We start from the raw sequence: 21,449 nt of genomic DNA on the forward strand, positions 1-21,449 counted from the left end.
GGGGCCAGTTGGCATCCTTGGCAGAGCGTTCCTGTGAACGGTCTCAGACACAGGAGGGGCAGAAATTGAAGAAGGAGGCGAGGAGGAGGGGACACTTCTTTTAAGAATGGGGAGATCTGAGCAGAGAAAAGAACATATTGAGACACAAATAGGAGATGGGTGGGGTAACCTCAGGAAAGGCAGAAGACAGGACTGAGCAAAAAGGTTCCACATCCATCTCCACAGTGGAAGACGGGGAGAAGAGAATGGGTGAAAAGACAGAAATGAGGAAGAGCATGCACTGCTGATGGTGCCAGCAGAGTTCTGCCAGGATTCCCTGAGTCCTCTCCACTGGGTAAGAGGAAGGGTGTCTGCTGGAAATGAGAGCCAGTGGTGGGTCTTAATGTTGGGGAGAGGAGTGGAGCAAGTGTGGAACAGCTCTGGAGGGCTTCTCACTTGTAATGTGTGTACAGGTCTTGGAAAATTGCAGGTTCTGATTCAGCAGGTCCGGGCAGGGCCTAAGAGTCTGCATTCCTCACCACCAGCTCCCAGGTGATGTCAGTGCTGCTGGTCCAGGGACCACACTGTGAGAAGCAAGATTTAGAGAGGCACATCAGGAGAAGGAGAAAGAGACTGGCTTAAGAATTGTCTTACGGAGAGACCCATGTTTGATAATCCTACCTAGGGTAAAAGCTGAGACCTGAAGGAGTCCTGGTGGGAATGGCAGCCCCCTGTGAGTGATGGGGAGAGGCATAGAGAGAAGCGGTGGTAAAGAGACCAGGAAAGGAGGTGAGAGGGCCTCTGTGATGGTAGGAGAACCAGCAGTGCCCCCAGGACGCCTCATCTGGGCCAATGTGTGACAGAACATAACTCACCCTTGGAGCCCCCCCAAAAGAGGATGAGAGTGAGTTGGAGCAGGAAGGTGTTATTGCAGGGGTGTCTGAGCGTGAACATGGCAGGCAGGGCAGGTGGCCCCCATGCTGTTCTGCGGGAAAGTGCTGGACTCATTCTGGGCTTGCTCAAAGCCTGGCCAGGACAACGTGGGGAGAGGGGCAGAAATGTCTCTGCCCCACGGTCAAGGGCCAGACGACTTCTGTGCCAGGAACTAATAAAAAAAAAAAAAAAAAAGGAATGGGATCTGAGAGGGGACGCGGCTGGGGAGAAACAGAAGGTGAGATGGGCTCTGAGCCTACCTGTCCAACTTGCAATGAGAAATCAGGAGGTTCCTGAAAGGCACAGATGGAAACTGAAAATGCTTTAGGCTTAGGTAACCCAGCATCAGGAATAGGGATGGTTGGATGCAGGGAACTCGCCCAGCTTGTCTGGGGCCCCAGCCTGAGGCAGAGACGTTTCAGTCCTTAGCTGGGGTTAAAGTGAGGTCAGGGTCGCCGGGGAAATGCGGGAGTACAGTCACGCAGGAGAAAAACGTCAAGAGCGAAAGCTCGGAGGCGTCAAAACGAGCAGCAAGTCCAGGCACAAGGCGTCGGGCGCGAAGAGTACAGCGGGTGCCGGGGGAGGGAGATGAGGCCGCGAAGACGCCGGGGCTTCGTCCGGCGGCGACGGGGAGGCCGCGGAGGTTCCAGAGCGCAGCGGGGCGCGCACCTCCCGCTCGGGCCGGGCTCCCTCGCCGCGCGGCCCCAGATCCTCCCTGCGCGGGTTTCCGTGGCCCCCGCCGGGCTCTTCCGTTCCCTCCCGCGGCCTCGAGCAGGCCGCAGCCCCCAGCCCGGGCGACAGACTCGCCAGGGTCCGCCCCGCCGCAGCGGCCCGGGCCCGGCCGCTCCTCCCCCGATGATGTCACGTCCCCGGCCGCCCCTCGGCCGGCCGCGCCGCCCCGCCCCCGCCTCCCCCGGGCCCCCGTCCCCTGGGCCCGCCCGCTCCCGACATCCCTCCTCCCGCCTGCGCTCCCTCCCTTCGGCTACCGCTCCCCCGGGAGCGGCGGCGGCGGCGGCGGGATGGCCCGGGCCCGAGGCCAGGCCCCGGGGAGCGGCGGGCGGCGGCGGCCGCGGCGGGGCGGCGCGGGAACCGGGCCCCGGGGGGAGTCGGCCGGGCTGTTGCTGCTGCTGCTCCAGGTGCTGCCGCCCGGGGCTACGGCAGGGCCGGGACGCCGGGGCACGCGGGGCGCCGGCGGCGGCGGCGTCTGCTGGCCCGGCGCGGCCCCAGCCTTTCCCCGGGACGCGCGGCTGCTGCTGCTCCTGCCGCCGCTGCCGCCACTGTCGCCGCCGCCGCCGAGCTCCGCGCCCGCAGCCTCCGCCTCCCGGATGGTAATCAGCGCCCCGCGCTGGCGCCGCGGGCGGGCGGGAGGTGGGGGCGGCGAGGGGGAAAGGGCGGGCAGCCCCGCGCCCCCGCCTTGCCCGAGGCAGCTCCCGGGGCGCTCGGGCCCCCCCCTCCGACGACCGCGGCCCCGGGCAGCCGCCAGAGCGCGCCTCTGGGGCGCCTCCGCGCGGATCGGGTGCGGGCTCCGCTCCCCGCCCTCCCCGCCCCGCTCGCAGTCCGCCCGCCAGCGCTCAGGCCGCGGGGGAATCCCTCCATCTCTCCGCCCCGCGCCCCAGGAGGGGAGGGGACAGCGCCGGCGCCCGCGGACCCGCTTTCTCCGAGGGAGCGCCCAAGAGGCGAGCGCGCACTGAGCCGCCCGGACTCGGCGCTGCGCTGCTGGAGGCGCCTGGTGCCGTCGAGTCGGGCTGAGCTAGACGCCCGCAGCCTCAGCGAGACCGGATCCGGGGCGGCGGGGGCGCTCACTCACCGCGCGCCCTCATGTTCCCTGCGCAGGACGCTCTGCCCCGCAGCGGGCTGAACCTGAAGGAGGAGCCGCTGCTGCCCGCCGGCCTGGGCTCAGTGCGCTCCTGGATGCAGGGCGCGGGCATCCTGGACGCCAGCACCGCGGCGCAGAGGTAAGCGCTCGGACCGGACCCGGTGCGCTCGGGTTGGACGGCTCCGCGCCGCCTCAGCTCAGCTTGCTGGAGCTGCTGGAGCCAGGGGCGGAAGGAGCCCTAACTCTGGACGGTCCCGGCAAGCTCCCCCGCCCACCCCGTCCGGAGTGCCGGTGCTGCCTCCTGAGGATATGGGGCGGGCCGGGGCGGGGCTTCTGCCTCCACTCCGGGCTGCCCGGGTAGATTTCTGACGGCCGCTTGCGGGTTCGGCGGTGAATGCCACCCCAGCCGGGCTGTCTATGGCTCTGAGAGAAGAGGCAGAGCTCCGAGCCATGACCCACAGCCACCGGCCGTCTAGGAACGTCCAGCCCCTCCTTCCTGGGCAGTCCCAGTGACTCTCCTTGTCCAATTCCGCAGCTCTCTGTCAGGAAAGGCACGAAACCCAGCCCCCTTTTTCCTTTCCCACGCCCCTCAGAGTTGGAGGATGGGGGTGTGCAGAGCCAGAGAAGCGGCTGGGGGCTGGACAGTGGCGAAGAGATGAGGTGGGCAGTCGGCCTGGCTGGACTGATTGGCCTGGGAACTGGGCAGGGCCCCTGCCTTTCCCTCAGGTATTTTTCTGGTAGGTCCTTTGGAAGGCAGAGAGTCCCTGGGAACCTAGCACCCGCGCCGGTCTCCTCTGACTTCTTTGCAGGGGTCTGGGAACCTCAGCAGGGGATTGACTCCAGGATTTGAAGGCGAACTTTAAAAGTTTATTGACCTGCCCCCAAAGCACCTGCACCCCCTGGCTTTTTGCACCTTCAGCTGTGACCATGGAGGGAGGCATTTAGGTATCCTATGGGGAGTCACTGTGGTTAGGATTAGGGAGGTGCCAGCTCTGCTGACAGCTGGGACAGGGTGGGCACTGGGCTTCCCAGAAGTCTGAGCTGTTCCAGCAGCCCAAAGGGATTCTGAATGGGGGGCTTAGGGCAGACCGGGCCTGACACAGGAGCCCACATTCACACCCCGGAGGACGCCTCAACCTCACCGTGTAACAGACACCGCGCTTCATGCGCAAACTGAAGCCGTTTCTGCACGCCGGTCCTTTCCTGGCTGTCAGGGAACGCTGGGGGGCTCTAGAGCTGATCTCTTCCGGAAGAGAAAGGGTCTTGTGGATGAATTAATTTCCAAAACTTTTACAAGGGATATAGCTATATTCCAGAAAAACTGGAAAATAAAAAATTTAGTCCCTCCTCTCTAATACAACTACTGTCAACATTTTATTGTATTTCCTTCCTATTTTTCTTCCCATTAACTTGTGTTTTCCTGTGCTATGCTTACAATTCCACCTCCTGCCTATTCTTCTGTTGGTTCTGGTTTTTTTTTTCAACTTGAGAAGGTCAGTTTCTTAACATGGCCCCCTCATTGTCCCCACCACCTGCTGTGTGGCGAGAGCTCTTAGTAAGAGTGGGTGAGGAGTGCTGACGGGGGCCTCTGGGAGTTAAGGTTCCATTTCTCTGCAACCTTTCCCTCTGCCTACCCAGAGGCAGGTCTGATGAAGGGGAAGCAGACGTGAAGGAGGCAGTGCCCTTGGAGACTGCGTGGGGTTCAAGAAGTGTGGGGATAAGGCTTCCCCCAGAGCATGGGCCACAGCAGTGGTGTCTGCGCATAGTGGGGTTGAGTGGGCTTGGGGTGTCCAGTCTGAGTCCCCACATTGTGAGGGCCACATGCTGGGATGCAGAGGGCTTCCGCAATGTGAACGGGCTTTCTTTCAGGCTCGGTCTGCTAATCCCCAGGTTTGGAGACTTCTCTGTCTCAGGACATAGACAAGGAGCCCCCACTCGCTTTGTTGTTCAGCTGACTTTCCTCCCTGTCCCAGAGGGAGCTGCTTCATCCTTCCTCCCCACTCTTCCCTGTGTTGTCTGTCATCACTACAGTTGTATCTTGTTCCTCAGTCAGTCCTCTGCGCAGGTCTTCTCATCCCAAAACAGCAACAATGAAAATTCCTCCCCCTGGCCCTGCCGCCGCCTTCATCGCTGCCTGGTTTCTCTCCCTCTCATCTCTGAGAAACTTTCACGGAAGTGCTGTCCCAAAAGACTCCCCGGGATCCGAGAGTTGGCTTTGACACCTTCCTCAGCCTCACCCCACAGTTGCCTGATTGTCAAGGCTTAGGAATGTTCTTTTCTGTGTCCTAGTCCCAATCTCAGTGCCCTGAGCCACCACTTTTAGCAATGAAACCCCCTGGCCCTCCACCCGCTTCCTCCCTGGCTTGAAGGTTAACTGCACCCTGGTTACCACCTCAGCCTCCTGGCCCAGCGCCTAGCCCCAGCCATTCACCACACCCCTAAAACCATCTTCCCTGCATTGGGGACCAAAGCAGTATTTCCAAAGTACTTTTTTCTGATCATGTCTCTCTCCGATTACAAATAAAGCGACCAGACTAGGCGCAGTGGGTCATGCCTGTAATTCCAGCACTTTGGGAGGCCCAGGTGGGCGTTTCACTTGAGGCCAGGAGTTCGAGACCAGTCTAGCCAACATGGTGAAACCCTATCTCTACTAATAATACAAAAATTAGCCGGGCGTGGTGAAGCATGCCTGTAGTCCCAGCTACTTGGGAGGCTGAGGTGGGAGGATTGCTTGATCTCGGGAGGCAGAGGCTTCAGTGAGCCGAGATCGCACCACCGTACTCCAGCCTGGGCGGCAGAGTGAAACTGTGCCTCAAAAATAAATAAGTAAATAAATAAAATAAAATAAAATAAAGCGACCAACCCCCAAGCCCCACTGCTTCCTCATGGATATCTCCAACATTCAAGGCCTATCATGGTCTGACTCCAGCCTTCCTCCCCAGCCTCCTCTGCATGATACTTGGCAGGCAGTGGATACTTGGAGAATTAGCTGCGCCTCCAGTAAGTGCTATGGTCTATTGAAACAATCCCTCTGCCCTCAGCACCCGCACATCCCCTGGATTAAGTCTCACCAGCCTCAGGACTCCCTCCCACACCCACTGACCCCAGCACCTGCTCTTTCTGTGCCCTCCCACCCTGCCCAGGGGAGTGGCTTTAGTGCTGCCTACGAATGCTTACCATAGGCCAGCATCTGCTGTCCTCTGCCTGTCCCGGTCCTCCTTGCCCTGCCAGCTGGGGCCTTCCCCTATGGCAAGGGTAGCGGTCCATTCATCCTTGTGTCCACAGCACCCAGGGCAGGCTCAAGCTGTCCATGGGAGGTGGGGCTGATGATCGTCTGCCGGAGGAAGCAGTAATGTTTCTCAGAGGGCTCCCAAGTCCCCTTATGTTGGGTTCCCCTCTTGACTTTGGGAGACTCCAGGTTCTACCTGACCCAGGAATCAGCTACTGGAGCAGCTTCTCCTGTCCAGTTGTACAGCTTGACTTTTACAACAATGCTAAGATTTTACAGAAGGTGGGTGGGGAGGAAAAGGCCCAGAAAGCCTGCTAAGATCAGTGAGGGAGGCTCTGCCAACAGGAAGGAAAGTTCTGAGCAAAAGAGGGGTAGGGAGGGCCGGGTGCGATGGCTCATGCCTGTAATGCCAGCACTTTGGGAGGCCAAGGCGGGCAGATCACGAGGTCAGGAGATTGAGACCATCCTGGCTGACACAGTGAAACCCCATCTCTACTAAAAATACAAGAAAATTAGCCGGGCATGGTGGCCGGCACCTGTAGTCCCAGCTACTCAGGAGGCTGAGGCAGGAGAATGGCGTGAACCTGGGAGGCAGAGCTTGCAGTGAGCCGAGATCGTGCCACTGCACTCCAGCCTGGGTGACAGAGCAAGACTCTGTCTCCAAAAAAAAAAGGGGGGGGGGGTAGGGAGAGCAGAGGGGCTGCCTCCCCTTAAACTGGAGGCAATGGGGATGGGAAAGCTGGTGGAGAGGGTTGCCCTCTCCCTACCAATGTCTTCCTACCAGGGAAGTCTGCACAAGGACCCCTGCCCCTGCCCTGAGCCGACAGGACTTTATCTCTGAGCTCCATTTGCCCAGCCCCAGCCCATCTTCCCCTGACTCCCCTGAAGACCCAAGTCCTCCTGCTGGCACACTCGACACAGAAGTAGCTCTCTTCTCCTTCTGATGTGCTTCCCAGTCTGGGGAGACCTCTGGAGGGCCCAGGCCAGACCTCCCACTGGAGCTGGTCCCTGCACACTAACAGGGCCCCGGAGAGGGAGGCCAGCTGGGGCTGCCTTTCCTGTAAGCAGCTGCAGGCTAGCATCCCTGCTAGGAAATGCTTTTGTTTGCTTTAATAATTCATAGCCGATTCTCAGCCTGGGACCTGGCAGGCAGGCCTGTGGGTGGGTGGCGAGAGGGTGGGCAGAGAGCAGTGGAGTGTGGAGTCTTTAGGTAGAATTGAAGGCCAAAAGAAGAGGGGGAGAGCAGGCCTGTGAGATCCTTCCCCCTCCCTTTCCCCTGCCTTCAGGGACTTTGGTCACTGTGCCAATTTCCTGGGGCAGGTGAGCAGGGCAGCTGCTGGGACAGTGGGAAGAGGGGATAGGGACCCTCCCCAGACCCAAACCTCATCTCCATCAGGACCATCTGGACACAGGCTCTGGGCAGCTGCCTGCAGCCACCAGGTCCTCCCTGTGCAAGCATTGTTGAGGTGGGTGTGCCCCACTGAGCTGCTGCTTTCATCTTCCACTGGGCTGCTGCTTTTATCTTCCCCAGTCTGCACCATGGTCAGGGGTTGGCATGTCAGGGGCTGGGCAGGGCCAGGCCAATAGATCTTGTCTGGGGCAGGAAGGCCAGGCCCAGCTTGATCATCATCAGCAGTCCCGGGGTCCAGAGGATGCCTGCAGGGGAGAGCGGGGGCCAACGGGATGCTTGGAGGAAGGGGGGGATGTAGAGGAAAGGGACTGATGGAGCCCTGTCAGGATGGGGCTAAGAAGAGCTGGACTTAGCAGAGAGAGACTTTGGGGAAATCTGCGAAAAGGGATGAGATGCAGGAGTTTTTGCTCCTTCCACTTCCTGGGGTGAGGGGTGTCAACAAAGAGCCTCCCCACATTACTGATGAAAGTAGGGCTTGTCCCCTGTAGCCCCAGCATCCCAGACTCAAAGACAAATTAGGGCCAGGGCAAGGCACGGCTCAAAACCTTGAGTTATCAAGGCAGCCAAGAGTTAGGATTTGGTGGGGAGAAGGGAAGGCAAGACGCCTGGGGGTGCCTCTGAGAGGAGGCCAAGGCTCCAGCCTCGGTCACTTGTCCTCTGTGGGATTTGAGCTGGCTGTGGTTAAATTGCTCACATTTATAACAAGCATGTAGTCAAGGATGTGAAGAGCCGTGAGTGGCCTTGGGAAGAGAGAACAGAGACTGTGAGGGGGGCTTTGTCTGTACCAGACAGTTATGCTGTGGCAGGGGAGAGCAGCTGCCACGAAAAGGGCCCTGGAGTGTCCTGCTCAGCCTTGCAAAGGAGCATCTCCCAGGACCTGCTGGGCAGCCCCAGCAGTAGCAGTCAGACACGTCTGCAGCTTCCAGCATCTCCCCACGGGCATCCGCATACACTCTGGAGCACAGTCCACCTGAATGGCCTAGGCTGTGAAGGTCAGGTTGCCCTTGGTGTTGGCTTGAACCTGGATTCTTAACAGTGCTCAGGATGTCCGTGCACACCCATGCTCACTACAAAGCATGTTGACTCTGACCAAAATGCATCTGTGCAACATAAATCTTTTTAGGTGTCTCAAAGAGTCTCCTTTAATTTTCAGTCTATTTAAGAACGAAAGATGGGAAGGAGGTGAGTGGGGCACAGTGGAAATACAAAAGCGAGCATATTCTCTTCCCAAATCTGGGTTCTTTAGTACAGGGGCAAATGTCCCACTGCCTCAGGACACTGGAGTTGAGAAGAAAGTGTTTTGAACATTGTGCTTGAAACAATCTTCTTAAGAAAGCGAGGAAATGTATAATTCATTTTGCAGTCTTGCAAAAGTGGTTAATGTGGCTGATTTTGTCACTCAGCTGCATTTCTCTGGAAAAGGCGCTTATGTGGCATGGTTTGTTCACTAATGATGCTAAGTGAATAAGCTGTTTCTGAATTATGGGTGCCAGCAGTACATGTGCCAGGTGAGGCAGTTCTTACTTGTATTTGTCATAAACTGATACCTGCCAAGCTGCACTCAGGGCCTTGGGGCTGTAGCTTTGCTGGCATCCATCGTACCCCAGACCTCTGAATGACTGGCAGTTGGTACCCACCCACATCCCCTCAGGACCCTTGGTCAAGGGTCTGCCTCCCCTGCTATTATCTGCTTCCCTTTGCTTGAGGACTTGCTCAGGCTGCCAGGGCCTGCTCTGCTCAGCCCAGAAGTACCTGAGAAGTAACAGCCCTAGAAGCCTTCCATCAGTGACTGACTGGAGTTGGTGGATAAATACCCCAGCTCCCTCACCCATCCCTCTGGTGGGGTAATGCTGAGGCACACATTCCATGCTGTTTCCAGAGTTCCCCATGGAATGGAGCTCCAGGGTGCCCACAGTGGGGACTTGAAAATGCACCCTCTATAGGCTGCTTTCTCATCTTTGTCTCACCCCCAACCCCCAGTGTTTCTGAATCACTGCCCAGATACACTGTTGGTATTTGAATCCTTGTCCCCAGGTCTGCTTCTAGGGGAACCCAAATAAAGTACTTGCCTCTCCAGGCTTCAGAAGCTCTATTCCCCCTCTCCCACTTTCTTTCTTTTAGATTAAGGATACATATCAAAAGACATACTTGCAGTTTCTCTCCACCCCCCAATGTTTGTCTTAGGCGGCGTCCCTTTGGAGCAGCACCATGGGATCAAAGACATTGGCCTTGGTCCACATCTCTCTGTCTCTAAGCCAGTCTGAGAGCAGACAGTGGCCCCCACCTCCCACCTGTGTCCCCACACATCTGCACCCAGGATGTGCCCATCAGGGGCCCTCAGACCACTCAGCACCTCCTGAGCTGTTTGAGTCTCTATCTCTATGTTTCTTTCTTTCTGTTCTTTAGTCTGGGTTTGTTTTCTCATTACAAGAGCATCAGCTACCCCCAAGGAGTAAGAAATCTCCCCTTCCCCTTCCCCAGCCCTGTCTCTTTGGAACTTGCATTTCCATTCTACGAGTGTTGATTGGTCACCTCCTGCACATTGGGGTCAATAAGGAGGAGGCACCGTCGACACCTGCCTCAAGTCCTATTCCCTGCAACATGCTGTTCCTCGTGTCCTTCTCCGTCTCTTGTTCATAGGAAGTATCCTTTGCTCGTCTTGCCTTGAGCTTCTCCAGGCCTGACAGGGCTACCAACAGGGTGAGCTGGAGACATTCCCAGGCAAGGGGCAACCCCATGTGTGCTGCAGGGCTCCTGCCCACTCTGCAGTCCTGCTCTGGTTGGAAGGGGCTGGGGCTGCCCTGTTGTTGTCCATGGCACGGATCTTGTCCTGCAGCTGTAAACTAACCAGTGCTGCTCCACGGGTGGGTGTGAGCCTGGGAGGGTGAGTGTGCCTCAGACCCACTGAGCCGTGCTGGGGAAGGGCAGGATGCCGCTCTGGGCTGCCTCGGGGCAATGGACTGAGCCTAAACCTACTATGGGGCAGGGCACAGGCGCGCAAAGCAGGGCAGCCCCTCCTTGCCCCAGCTGGCAGAAGACACTGGCCCAGAGACCCTAGGGGAACCTGCTGTCTTCCCCCTCCCTAGGTCCCTGTGCCCTCGCTCCTGTGTAATCCCCTCCTGCAGGGATGCTGAGCCCTGGGAAGGAAGCTTGGCTTGGGGCTTATGCCAGACTTCCCAGGTCTGGTCCTCAGCAGCCTGGCAGGAGCTGGGGGGCAGCCAGGACCCAGGAATGGCTGATATTTGGGTGGGACAGGAAGCTCAGGCCAGCATCTTTGATTTATGCTGCACCAGTCTGGAATTTGGCCTGAGCACTTGCAGGGTGTCTGTGTAGAAAGGGCATGTCCAGTGGTCTGGGAGATTCCATTATTTCTCAGCACCCACCACTCCTCTGACAAGGCTTCCTTTTCCCTCTACAGCCTCCCTCCCCGCTGCCTGAGAGCCTTCCAGGGTCTTCGCTGGGCTAGATGACAGGATAAAAGCCACAGGGACCTGGGAGTGCTTCACAAACCCATCTCCTCTGGCCTTCTCTCCCACTAGGTGGTCCTGGAACCCATCCCCGGTGGAGTTCAAGTTAAGCTGGTCCTGGGAGCAGGAGGGAGGAGCTCAGGGTTGAGGCCTCATTAGCATATTCATCAACAGTAATCAGGGCCCCGCTGTGATCGAAAGCCCTCTTAGGGCTTCCCTGCCTCTTGCTGGCTGGGGAGCGGGTGAGGAGCCATCAAGGCCTCAACTTGAAAGGACTGCAGCCTGAGGGCGAGGGGGTGAAGCGGGGAAGGATGGAGGGACAGTGAATTCCCTAGGGAAAGGAGCATCTGTAAAAAGAATCTGGTCAGAAAGAAAGGTGTTGAGGCCGGGCGCAGTGGCTCAAGACTATAATCCCAGCACTTTGGGAGGCCAAGGCAGGAGGATCACTTGAGCCCAGGAGTTCAAGATCAGCCTGGATAACATAGTGAGACCCCATCTCTCCAAAATTAATTAGCTGGGCATGGTGGCTCATGCCTGTAGTCCCAGCTACTCAGAAGGCTGAGGTGGGAGGATCACGTGAGCCTAGGAGGTTGAGGCTGCAGTGAGCTATAATTGTGCCATCGCACTCCAGCCTGGGTGACAGAGCAAAAAAAAAAAGATATTGGAGGTCCCCTCCCCTCATCTTGATCAGGGACAAGAAGACTTATGGCTTCTGCCTCCTAAGTCAGCATTTCATGTGGACCACTGAGGGAGGCTCCGGGGCAAGCTTTCAAGAGGAGGAAATATTTTCCATTTTACTATTTATTATAATTTGTATGTGTAAAACAATAGCAAGTCCCTCATGCCCATGACATCCTAGGTGTTATGGCTTAGCCTGAAGCCAAGTAAAAGAATAAACTGATTTAAAGTTATATGAAGAAAAACAGTAATTAGTGGTGACTGTGGCAGCCATTGTCACAGGAGCATGCTCATGATGGGCACCTGGACAAGCTGACCTAAGTGGTCCTCAAGGCAGTTCCCCATCCTCGGCGCTCCCCTGCATCCCTGCAGCAGCCTCTCTCTTGTCCTCCACACTGCACCCTCCTTTCCCCCATAGCATCTTTAAGCCCTGCCTGGCTTCAGAACTTTCTAGTGGCCTTTAGTCATGTTTCCCAAACCATGACCCTCAACAAAAGTGCTCCGTAGTCAGGCAAGCAGGGTGTGCTAGTTGGCCGGGTGTAGTGGTTGGCACCTGTAATCCCAGCACTTTGGGAGGCCAAGATGGGAGAAAGCTGGAGCCCAGAAGTTCAAGTCCAGCCTCATCTCTACAAAAAGTAAACAAAATTGTCCAGGCATGGTGGTGCATGCCTGTAGTCCCAGCTAGTCAGGAGGCTGAGGTGGGAGGATTGCCTGAGTCCCAGAGGTTGAGGCTACAGTGAGCTGAGATCACACCACTGCACTCCAGCCTGGACAACAGAGCAAGACCCTGTCTTTAAAAAAAAAAGTTACTCCAAGCTGAGTATGATGGCTCACATCTGTAATCCCAGCTCTTTGGGAGGCTGAGGCAGGAGGATCGCTTAAGTCTAGGAGTTCAAGGTTGCTATGAGCTATGATCACTCCAGCCCAGATGAGAGAGCAAAACCCTGTCTCAAAAAAAATTATTCCAGGTTGGGCATGGTGGCCCATGCCTGTAATCACAGCACTTTGGGAAGCCAAGGCAGAAGGATCATTTAGCCGGGTGTGGAGGCATGCACCTGTAGTCACACCTGCTTGGAGGACTGAGGCAGCGGGATCATTTGAGCCAGTAGGTCGAAGCCGCAGTGAGCTGTGATTGCAGCCTGCACTCCAGCCTGCGTGACAGAGTGAGATCCTGCCTTGAAGAAAAAAAGGCGGGGCAGGTCTTGAGCCCAAGTCTTCAAATTTGTATCTTAAAAAAAAAAAAAAAAAAAAAAAAAAACTGACTCCAAAACTTAGCAACTTAAAACAACAAACATTTATTATCTCACACAATTTCTGAGGTCAGAAATAAGGGAGCAGACTAACCTGGTGGTTCTGGATCAGGGCCTCTCATGAGGCTGCAGCAAGATGAGAGCTGGGGCTGCAGTCGTCTGAAGGATTGACTGAGGCGGGTGGATCTGCTTCCAAGGTCACTCATGCTGGCAAGTCAGGGCTGGCTGTCGGCAGGAGGTCTCAGTTATTCTCCCTGTGGACCTCTCCATTGGGCTACTTGAGTGTCATCAAGACATGGCAGCTGGCTTCCCCCTGAATCACTAATCCAAAAGAGGGAAGAAGTCAGAAGCGACAGTGCTTTTATGATCTAACCTTGGAAGTTATATGCTATTACTCCTGCCATAGTCTATTGACCTCACAGGCCAATCCCAACACAATACAAGAGAGGGCTAAGGGCACGAATCCCAGGCGGTGGGGCTCACTGGGAACCATCTTGTAGGCTGGCTCCCACATATGCAGGGCACCAGCCCTAGCCAACTCAAGCAGGGTACATTCCTGGAGGGTGTCCTAGGGCCCCCCAAATACACCCATGTATGCGGCCACAGCATCCTTTTCTCAAGGGAGGCTCTGGAGCCATGAGAGATCTAAGGAACACACTTTGGAAGGCCGTGGCTCAGAGAAGAGAATCTAACCCCTTCCCCTGGTGTCTGTGTCCTTCCATGATCTGACACGAACTTCCAGTACAAACTTTCCTCCTTTCACTTCACTTTTTGACACCTGCGGTACAGCAGCAGCCTCTACACATCCAGCCATTCCTTATGCTGTTTATTCTGCCCTTTTCCTTGTTCATCTGTTGAGCTTCTGTTTATTCCTCAAGGACTTAGGGAAAAGCCACCATTCCATGAAGCCTTCCCTTCATCTCCCATAAAAAGAATTAATGTTTTCTTCCTTTACTTCTCGAGTTTTTTTGCATGGTGACATCTTTCGGGGGGCACCTGCCCCTTTTTCTGATGTTGTACCTCTCTCTCTCTCTCCCCTCTTCCAGGCATTTGCTCCCAGCCCCAGTTGTTGCCATGCGTCCAGTGCTTGGTGTATCAGTGGGATGTAGGGGATATTTGGGGAAGAGGGAATGCCTTCCTCCTGCTCTCACTCTGGCCTTGCTTCTGGGCATGGTTTCTGATGAGCCAGGAGAGATCCCTTAGCAAGGGCAGAAGAGAAGTTCCTCCTGCCCAAGGGAGCCTGTGGTTGTCTCTCCCAAAGCCTGGAGGCAGGTTCCTCTACACTTTGGGGGTGCTCCCCACCTTCAGCCAGGGCCCAGGCCAGGCAGACTAGTGGTCCTGAGCCAGTTTGATGCCTCCAAGGGTCTGATGGACATCGTCATTCCCCAGGCAACACCACAGGCTCATGACAGCCTCAGCCTGGGCTGGGGTTTAGTGGGATATTTGTTCTAGGGCCCCCCGGGTCTCCTTGAAGTCCTAAAGGACAGTCACAAGAGCCTCTGGTCAGAAAGACGGATTGGTTCGTACTTTTGATTTTTGAGACTGGCCTTGCAAAATGTGCTGCCCAGGGAAAAGCCTGGGAGGGAGACTGACAGGGCCTCCTCCTTTGCAGTCACCACTGTGCCTCTTGTTTTCCAGGGGGCAGGCTGGGGTGCCCTCAGTGCTGAGAGACCTCTATCTGGAAGCAAGATGGCCCTGGTCAGGCTGGAAAGGGCCTGTCTAGTTGGATTTTTTGCCCAAACTCTTGGCATCTTGGAGCCATGTCCTGGCCAGCGTGCCTGCCTGGCCCGAGGCGCTGGAGTCTTTCTCACTGGGGGGCCTTCCAGTGGTTTTCCAGCTCTTTTCCTCCCACAGTGGCGTGGGTCTGGCACGAGCACATTTTGAGAAGCAGCCTCCCTCCAACCTCAGGAAATCCAACTTCTTCCACTTCGTGCTGGCCATGTACGACCGGCAAGGGCAGCCCGTGGAGGTGGAGCGCACAGCCTTCATCGACTTCGTGGAAAAGGACCGAGTGAGAGGCTCGTGGGCTTGGCTGGGACTGGCCCCGGGAGGGAACCCCCAACCACACACACACACACACACACACAAACACACACACACTAGGGCAGATGAATGGATGGATGCTGGCTGAGTGGCTGGAAGGGGTGGGAAAGAAGTTGGGGTTAGGAGAAGGGGTGGGCGAGGGAGGCTGGAGGATCCCTGAGCACCCGAGCATCCTCCTATCTTGTCCCTGCAGGAGCCCGGGGCAGAAAAGACTAACAATGGGATCCATTACCGCCTCCGGCTGGTGTATAACAATGGTGAGTGCAGGCCCCTGCCCTACCCAGCCCTGCCCCTGAAGTCTGGGCACTGCAGCATCATGTGACACCTAATGCCCCACATGCTAGGGCTGGGGAGGGTGTGATGTGGTCTGGTCATTGAGGCTGCACATGCTCCCCCGGCAGCAAGCCCTCTCCATCTTCCCATCCTAGGACTGCGGACAGAGCAAGACCTCTATGTGCGTCTCATCGACTCCATGTCCAAGCAGGTGAGTCAGCGCAGGGGGTGCCGAGGCCCATCTCACTCTCTTCCTGGACCCTGCCTCCTCCTGGTCTGAGTGAGCCTCCTTGTTCCTGCCCTCATCTCCCTATGCTGTTCGTCCCCATCAGCCTAGCTCCCCCAGTTCTCACCCCAGCCTATGCCGGAGGGTGTGTGGTTCTTGCCCTCTGTTCTAGAAAAGACAATATTTGTACAAAAACCCTGGCTTGGGTCATGTTTCCTAGCAGCCCAGCTTTAGATGGGAACTCAGGTGCAGGTAGTTTATTTGGGGAAATGGGAGGGGCTCCTAGGAGCAGGGGAGGGAGGCAAGCTGGACAGAAAACTGCACGGGGAGCTCTGGAGAAGGAATGGCACCAGACGTGTCCCCCCTCAAAGCAAGTACCAGGATTTTGTACCCCGTATCACCAGTCATTGGATATCCCCATATCCTAGTCATTGGCTGGGAACCACTCCTAAGGGTAGCATGTAACCTCCCAGACATTTTCAGACCAGGCAGTTCCTATCCACTGAGAGCAGTTCTCAGGAGGAAGCCCTCTGCAGCCAACATCAGCCACAGCCATGGGAAGGTACACGTGTCCAGTAAAGGGGATGTGGGTGCAGCCCTGGGAATTTCCACTGCAGACCCTCAGCACCTTGCTGATGTGATGGTTACGGGAAGGAGGCTCAGAGGCCAGCATAAGGAGCTAGAGGAAACTGAAACCTGAATAGGCCCTGATGGATTCTGCCAACACAGGGCCCCAAATCTCAGGGCTTTTCAGAGAAGCTGTGCATGCTGGCAAGGAGGGGGCTGAGTCTCAAATGGGCCAGATTAGCGGGCTAGGAATGCAAGGTGGAGATCTGGGCTTCCTACACAGGCAGGGTCTTTTGGCAGCCCCCACCCAATCCCAGGGCAGAGGGAAGAATGGTTTATTTCTAGAATACCCACGGCCACTGGGCTGGGGGTGGCAGGCCAGGCAGTGCCGAGTGGAACTGTCAAGGGGATGGGTGTGGAAGGGGTTCGAGGAAGTCCACAGGGAGAGGGATCCCACAAATGGGGGAAGGCACAGAGGGTTATAAACTGGGAAGGCAGATTTGCAGTTAGGAAGCTCACTTCTTGCTTCTGGGCAGAGGGAGGCTGGAAGACTGGTGAGGAGGTGATGCAGCAGTCCCAGGGGAAGACCAAGCTGGGCTGGGGATTGTATGGGGGAAGAGGCAATAGGTATCTAGGGGGAAGAGGCAGCCGTGCAGCCCTCGGAGCTGACTGGGCTGGCAGGGATAGCTGAGAAGGACAACACTCATCAACAGAAGCAGAGGTCCGCCAGGACATGGAGGATGCATACAGGAGGATGCTGGGGGAGGGGAGGGGCCTGGTGCTGGGTGGGCACAGGAGTATGTCTACCCCACCAGCCACCTGACCTTTGTCCTGGCACCATGAGGAACCCCCTGTCCCAAGCAGAGCCAGCTCTGGAAAGAGCCACCTACAGACAGACAGAATCTGCAGACTTCATACCATTCTTGCCAGCCGATGGTGGTCTGGTTTGGGAGGAGGGGTTATCCCCGGCCAGGGCAGCCCAGAGCAAGGCAGAGGGCATGCTCTTCCCTGGGGCAGGGTCTCCCTGGGCCTAGGCTTGGGAGATGCCAGGTCCGTCTGTGCTGCCACCTGCACCTCAGAGGAGCCTCCTTCCCCTCCAGCCTGTGCACCTCCCTCTCCCCAGGCCATCATCTATGAGGGGCAGGACAAGAACCCCGAAATGTGCCGAGTGCTGCTCACCCATGAGATCATGTGCAGGTGAGATGGCCATGTCACTCACACCTCGCCCCTCTGCCAAGGCGTTTCCGAGGACTCCACCCAGGCCCTGCCCCCTTGCCGCCCTTGCCCTTGGCTGCTCTCTGCTGCTGCTCCCTGGAGAAGCCTGGTGGCAGGTGATGAAGGGAGGGGTGAGGCCCCTGGGCACAGCACTGGCTGAGGAGAGGGTCCTTGAGGCCCCATTAGCCTGGCCTGTTTATGTGGCTTCTCTGAGTGTTTTTATAAGAGAGGCCTCCTGCCGCCGCTGGGAAGCTTAGCTAATAAAGCTCAGGGGAGGGCTGCTGGGGTTGCGGGAACAGGGCCTGGGAAGGCCTCTGGGATTAGCTCAGAAGCTAATCTTTGAGGAAATTTTGAATCCTAGGGCAGCTCTCTGGTGGGGCAGGGCAGGAGTGAGGGGGTGCACAGCTCTTGGCTCCCTTTTCCCTGTTATCCCAGAGCTTGGCATTTCTAGTAAGGTCTCCCCAGGAGATGCCAGTCATACAGGGTCCTCGGAGGCAGTTCCTGATGCATGGAAAAGAGAACAGCGTTCTGAAATCTGTGGTTGGTAGCTAGGCGCCTGTGATCCCAGCTACTTGGAAGGCTGAGGCAGGAGGATCGCATGAGCCCAGGAGTTCAAGGCTGCAGTGAGCTATGATTGCACCACTGCATTCTAGCCTGGGTGACAGATCCAGACCCTGTCTCTAAAAAAATAAATAAAGTAAAATAAATTTAAAATAAATAAATCTGTGGTTGGAACTGTGGCTACCCTTGGAAAGGGGAGTGACAAGGAAGAGGCATGACCGGCATCTGGGCTGCTGGCCACACAGCACTTCTTGGTGTGGATGCTGCTTTCACGGGCAGATTCACTTTGTGGCCATCCGTTGGCCAGGCACAGTGGCTCACGCCTGTAATCCCAGCACTTTGGGAAGCCGAGGCAGGCAGATCACTTGAGGCCAGGAGTTCAAAACCAGCCTGGCCAACATGGTGAAACCCCATCTCTACCAAAATTACAAAAATTAGCCAGGCGTGGTGGTGCACACCCGTGATCCCAGCTATGTTAGGAGACTGAGGCACAAGAATTGCCTGAACTCAGGAGGCAGAAGTTGCAGTGAGCCAAGATCATGTCACTGAACTCCAGCCTGAGCGACAGAATCAGACTCTGTTTCAAAAAAAGAAAAAAAGATTCACTTTGTGGTCATTCATGAGCTCACCGTTTGAGCTCCTGTCTCTGCGTAGACTGTGCTTCCATAGAGACCCTGTGGGTGACCTGCAGCCTGCCCTTTCCTGGGTCCTCCAGGAACGAGGTGCCTTTGGGGCAGGGGTCTCTGGCCAGCCTCATCCCCAGGCTAGGCTCTCGGGGTCCCTGCGGAGGAGCCCACAGCCTTTCTCCCCCAAGGCCCTGGGAGTGAGCCCCTCCAGCCCAAGGATTCCACACCCAGAGACAGGACATCAGCACCCTCAGCTCAGGGAGCCCCCCACAACTCACGCACTGTCATGGCCCCCTCCTTCCTTGGCTTCCACCTTCCCTCCTTCCTCATCTTTCCTTCAGCCGGTGCTGTGACCGGAAGAGCTGTGGCAACCGGAATGAGACGCCCTCAGACCCCGTCATCATTGACAGGTACAGGCTCAGGGAGGGGGCCTGGAAGCTCAGAGGGGAGTTGGGGAGGGGCGGCTGTTTTCAACCGCAGAGCACGAAGGCTCAAGGGAGGAGTGGAGCAGCCGCCCAGGGCACCAGGTTGGGTGGCTCTGAGCAGAGAGAGAAACTGCCAGGCACCAGGGAGCCTCCAGCCGTGTCCCCTGAGTGAGGCCCCTGGTGGCCAACTTTCTGGAGCTGCTTTCCCAGACTCCCTGAGAGAAGGAGCCAGGGAGGGCAGGGAGGTTGAGAGGGGTGTGGGAAAGGAGGGGAGGAATTGCACTCAGGAACTGCCCAGGTGTAGTGGCCGGCGTGGTCATGTCAGCAAAAACCAGGTTCAGGCTCCCAGTTCACCCCTGTGCTGTCTGATTTGACTTCTCTGAATGTTCGTTTCCTTCACTGGAAAAGTGGGGAAAGAACTGGCAGGTTTCGGTCATAGAATTGTCGAGGTGATGCATGTGAAAGTGCATTTGCACACCATGATTTCTATTTCTTTATTTTCTTTTGTGTGTGTTTGTTTTGTTTTGTCGCCCAGGCTAAAGTGCAGTGGTGTGGTCATGGCTCACTGCAGCCTTAGTCTCCGAGGTTCCAGTGATCCTCCCACCTCAGCCTCCCAGGTAATTGGGACCACAAGCACACGCCTCCACACCTAGCTAATTTTTGTATTTTTTGGAGACCGGGTTTTGCCATATTGCCCAGGCTGGTCTTGAACTCCTGGGCTCAAGCAATCCACCCACCTCGACTTTCCAAAGTGCTGGGATTACAAACATGAGCCACTGTGCCTGGCCTACTTCTTTTTGAAGAGGAAATGCATAAATAAGGTGCAAAATTCAAATGGTACAAAACAGTAAATAATGAAAAGTAAGTCTCCCTCCACCTCTATGTAGAGCATACTGTACATGTTATTTTTTTGGTAACAATATATTTTAGATATTCCATACAGGAACATAAACCATATCTTATTCTCCTTTTAATAGAAAAAGCATTCATAGGTGCAAAAATTCAAGAAGTTTAAAAGGGTTTACAGCAAACTATCTCCCACCTCTGTCTCCCACCCATCCATTCCCCACCAAATAAGCCGCCACTGTTAGCAGTTTCTGTGGTATCCTTCCTGAGATAGTCTATATACAACAAAACAGTTATATGTTCTTTTTGTACCCTTTCCTTTTGTTTTTATAAAAATGGTGACAGTGGCTGGGTGCAGTGGCCCATGCCTGTAATCCCAACACTTTGGGAGGCTGAGGCAGGGGGATTGCTTGAGCCCGTGAATTTGAGACCAGCCTGGCCAACAGGGTAAAATCCCGTCTCAACAAAAAATACACACACAAAAATTAGCTGGGCATGGTGGTGTACATCTGTGGTCCCAGCTACTCAGGAGGCCGAGGTGGGAGGATCACCTGAGCCCAGGAGGTCTAGACTGCAGTGAGCTGTGATTGTGCCACTGCACTCCAGTCTGGGCAACAGAGTGAGACCCTGTCTAAAATAATAATAATAATAATAAAATTAAATTAAAATTAAAATGGTGGCAGGAAGCACAACTTTCAGCACCTTTCTTTTTCCTTGAAAAATTTAGATCTGGGAGTTTATATCAGGACACAAGAAGTCTTATTCTTTTTTGCCACTGCAAAATATTTCATTGTATGGGTATGCCATAATTTATTTAAATAGTCAGCTATTGCTGGACATTTTGGTTGTTTTCATCCCTTTTCAGGGATTTTAAAATGCTGCAGTGAATTACTTTGTCCATGTGTCATTTCACACATGTGTAAATTTATATGAAGGCTATTACTAAGTAGAATTGCTGGGACAAAGAATATGTGCATTTATAGTTTTGATAGTTACTGCCAATTCGACCTCTGTAGGGGTTATATCAACGGCATTGAAACCAGCAATTTTGAGAATGCTTATTCCTTACACTCTGGCCAATTAAATATTTTTGTTTATTTGTTCAATCAACAATTCTTGAGCATCTACTCTGTGCCAAGATCTTTTCTATATGCTGTGGATTAAGCAATAACCAAAATAGACAAAAAGCCTTGTGTTCATGGGCTTACAATCTGGTAGGGGAAATAGACATTAACAAACTAAATGAAAAAAATGCATAGCTGGTTAGATGGTGATAACAGCTAAGAAAAATAAAGCCACTGAGGAAGATCTGGGAGTGCCTAGGAAGGAAGGTTTGAAGCTTTAGGGTATTTAAGGTCTCATTGAGAAGATGACATTTGAGCCAAGACCTCAAGGAAGTAAGAGAGTGAGTGATGTATTTATGTATCTGGGGGAAGAATGTTCTCCGCAAGAGTGTGCCTGCTGTGTTTAAGGGACAACAAGGAGGCCCAGGTGGCTGGAGCAAGGAAAGTAGTAGGAGGAAATGATGTCAGGAATAATGAATGGGGCAGAGGAAGGCACGACCATGCAGGGTCTTATAGGCTGCATGTAGGCCACACATGTGGGTCATTGTAAGGGCTTTGGCATGACATGGAAGCCATTGAGGGGTGTTGAGAATGATAAGACCTGGCTTATATTTTAGCAGGATCACTCTAGCTGCCATGTTGACAATGACCTGTACGAGGCAGGGAGATGAGTTAGGAAGCCAGTACAATAGCCCAGGTGAAGGATGATGGAAGCTGAGACTAGGGATGCTATAGGGGAGGTTGTAAGAAGCGGCTGCATTCTGTGTACGTTTCATTTCATAGGCAGGACTGACAGGATTTGTTATGGAAGGAGAGAGAGAGAGAGTCAAAGATTCAAAG

The 21,449-nt window shown here is 55.2% G+C and overlaps 1 protein-coding gene across 5 annotated transcripts in view; it reads left to right on the plus strand.

Moving 5' to 3' along the window:
• Nucleotides 1-1,892: 1,892 nt before the first annotated feature.
• The window catches only part of EBF4 (EBF family member 4), a 68,846-nt gene continuing 49,289 nt past the window's right edge, over nt 1,893-21,449 (plus strand). Inside the window, exons 1-7 of one of the 5 annotated variants that reach the window (XM_030826590.1) lie at nt 1,893-2,240; nt 2,746-2,867; nt 14,618-14,774; nt 15,000-15,063; nt 15,235-15,290; nt 16,996-17,069; nt 18,616-18,684. In XM_030826590.1, coding sequence (XP_030682450.1) covers nt 1,932-2,240; nt 2,746-2,867; nt 14,618-14,774; nt 15,000-15,063; nt 15,235-15,290; nt 16,996-17,069; nt 18,616-18,684 — 851 coding nt within the window. In that variant the 5' untranslated portion in view covers nt 1,893-1,931. Of the gene's footprint in view, nt 2,241-2,730; nt 2,868-14,617; nt 14,775-14,999; nt 15,064-15,234; nt 15,291-16,972; nt 17,070-18,615; nt 18,685-21,449 lie in introns of those variants that run through there. The other 4 variants (XM_030826592.1, XM_030826593.1, XM_012511812.2 and 1 more) reach the window with 4 other exon arrangements.

Source organism: Nomascus leucogenys, chromosome 13 (genome assembly GCF_006542625.1).
Source record: "Nomascus leucogenys isolate Asia chromosome 13, Asia_NLE_v1, whole genome shotgun sequence".
Lineage (NCBI taxonomy): Eukaryota > Metazoa > Chordata > Mammalia > Primates > Hylobatidae > Nomascus > Nomascus leucogenys.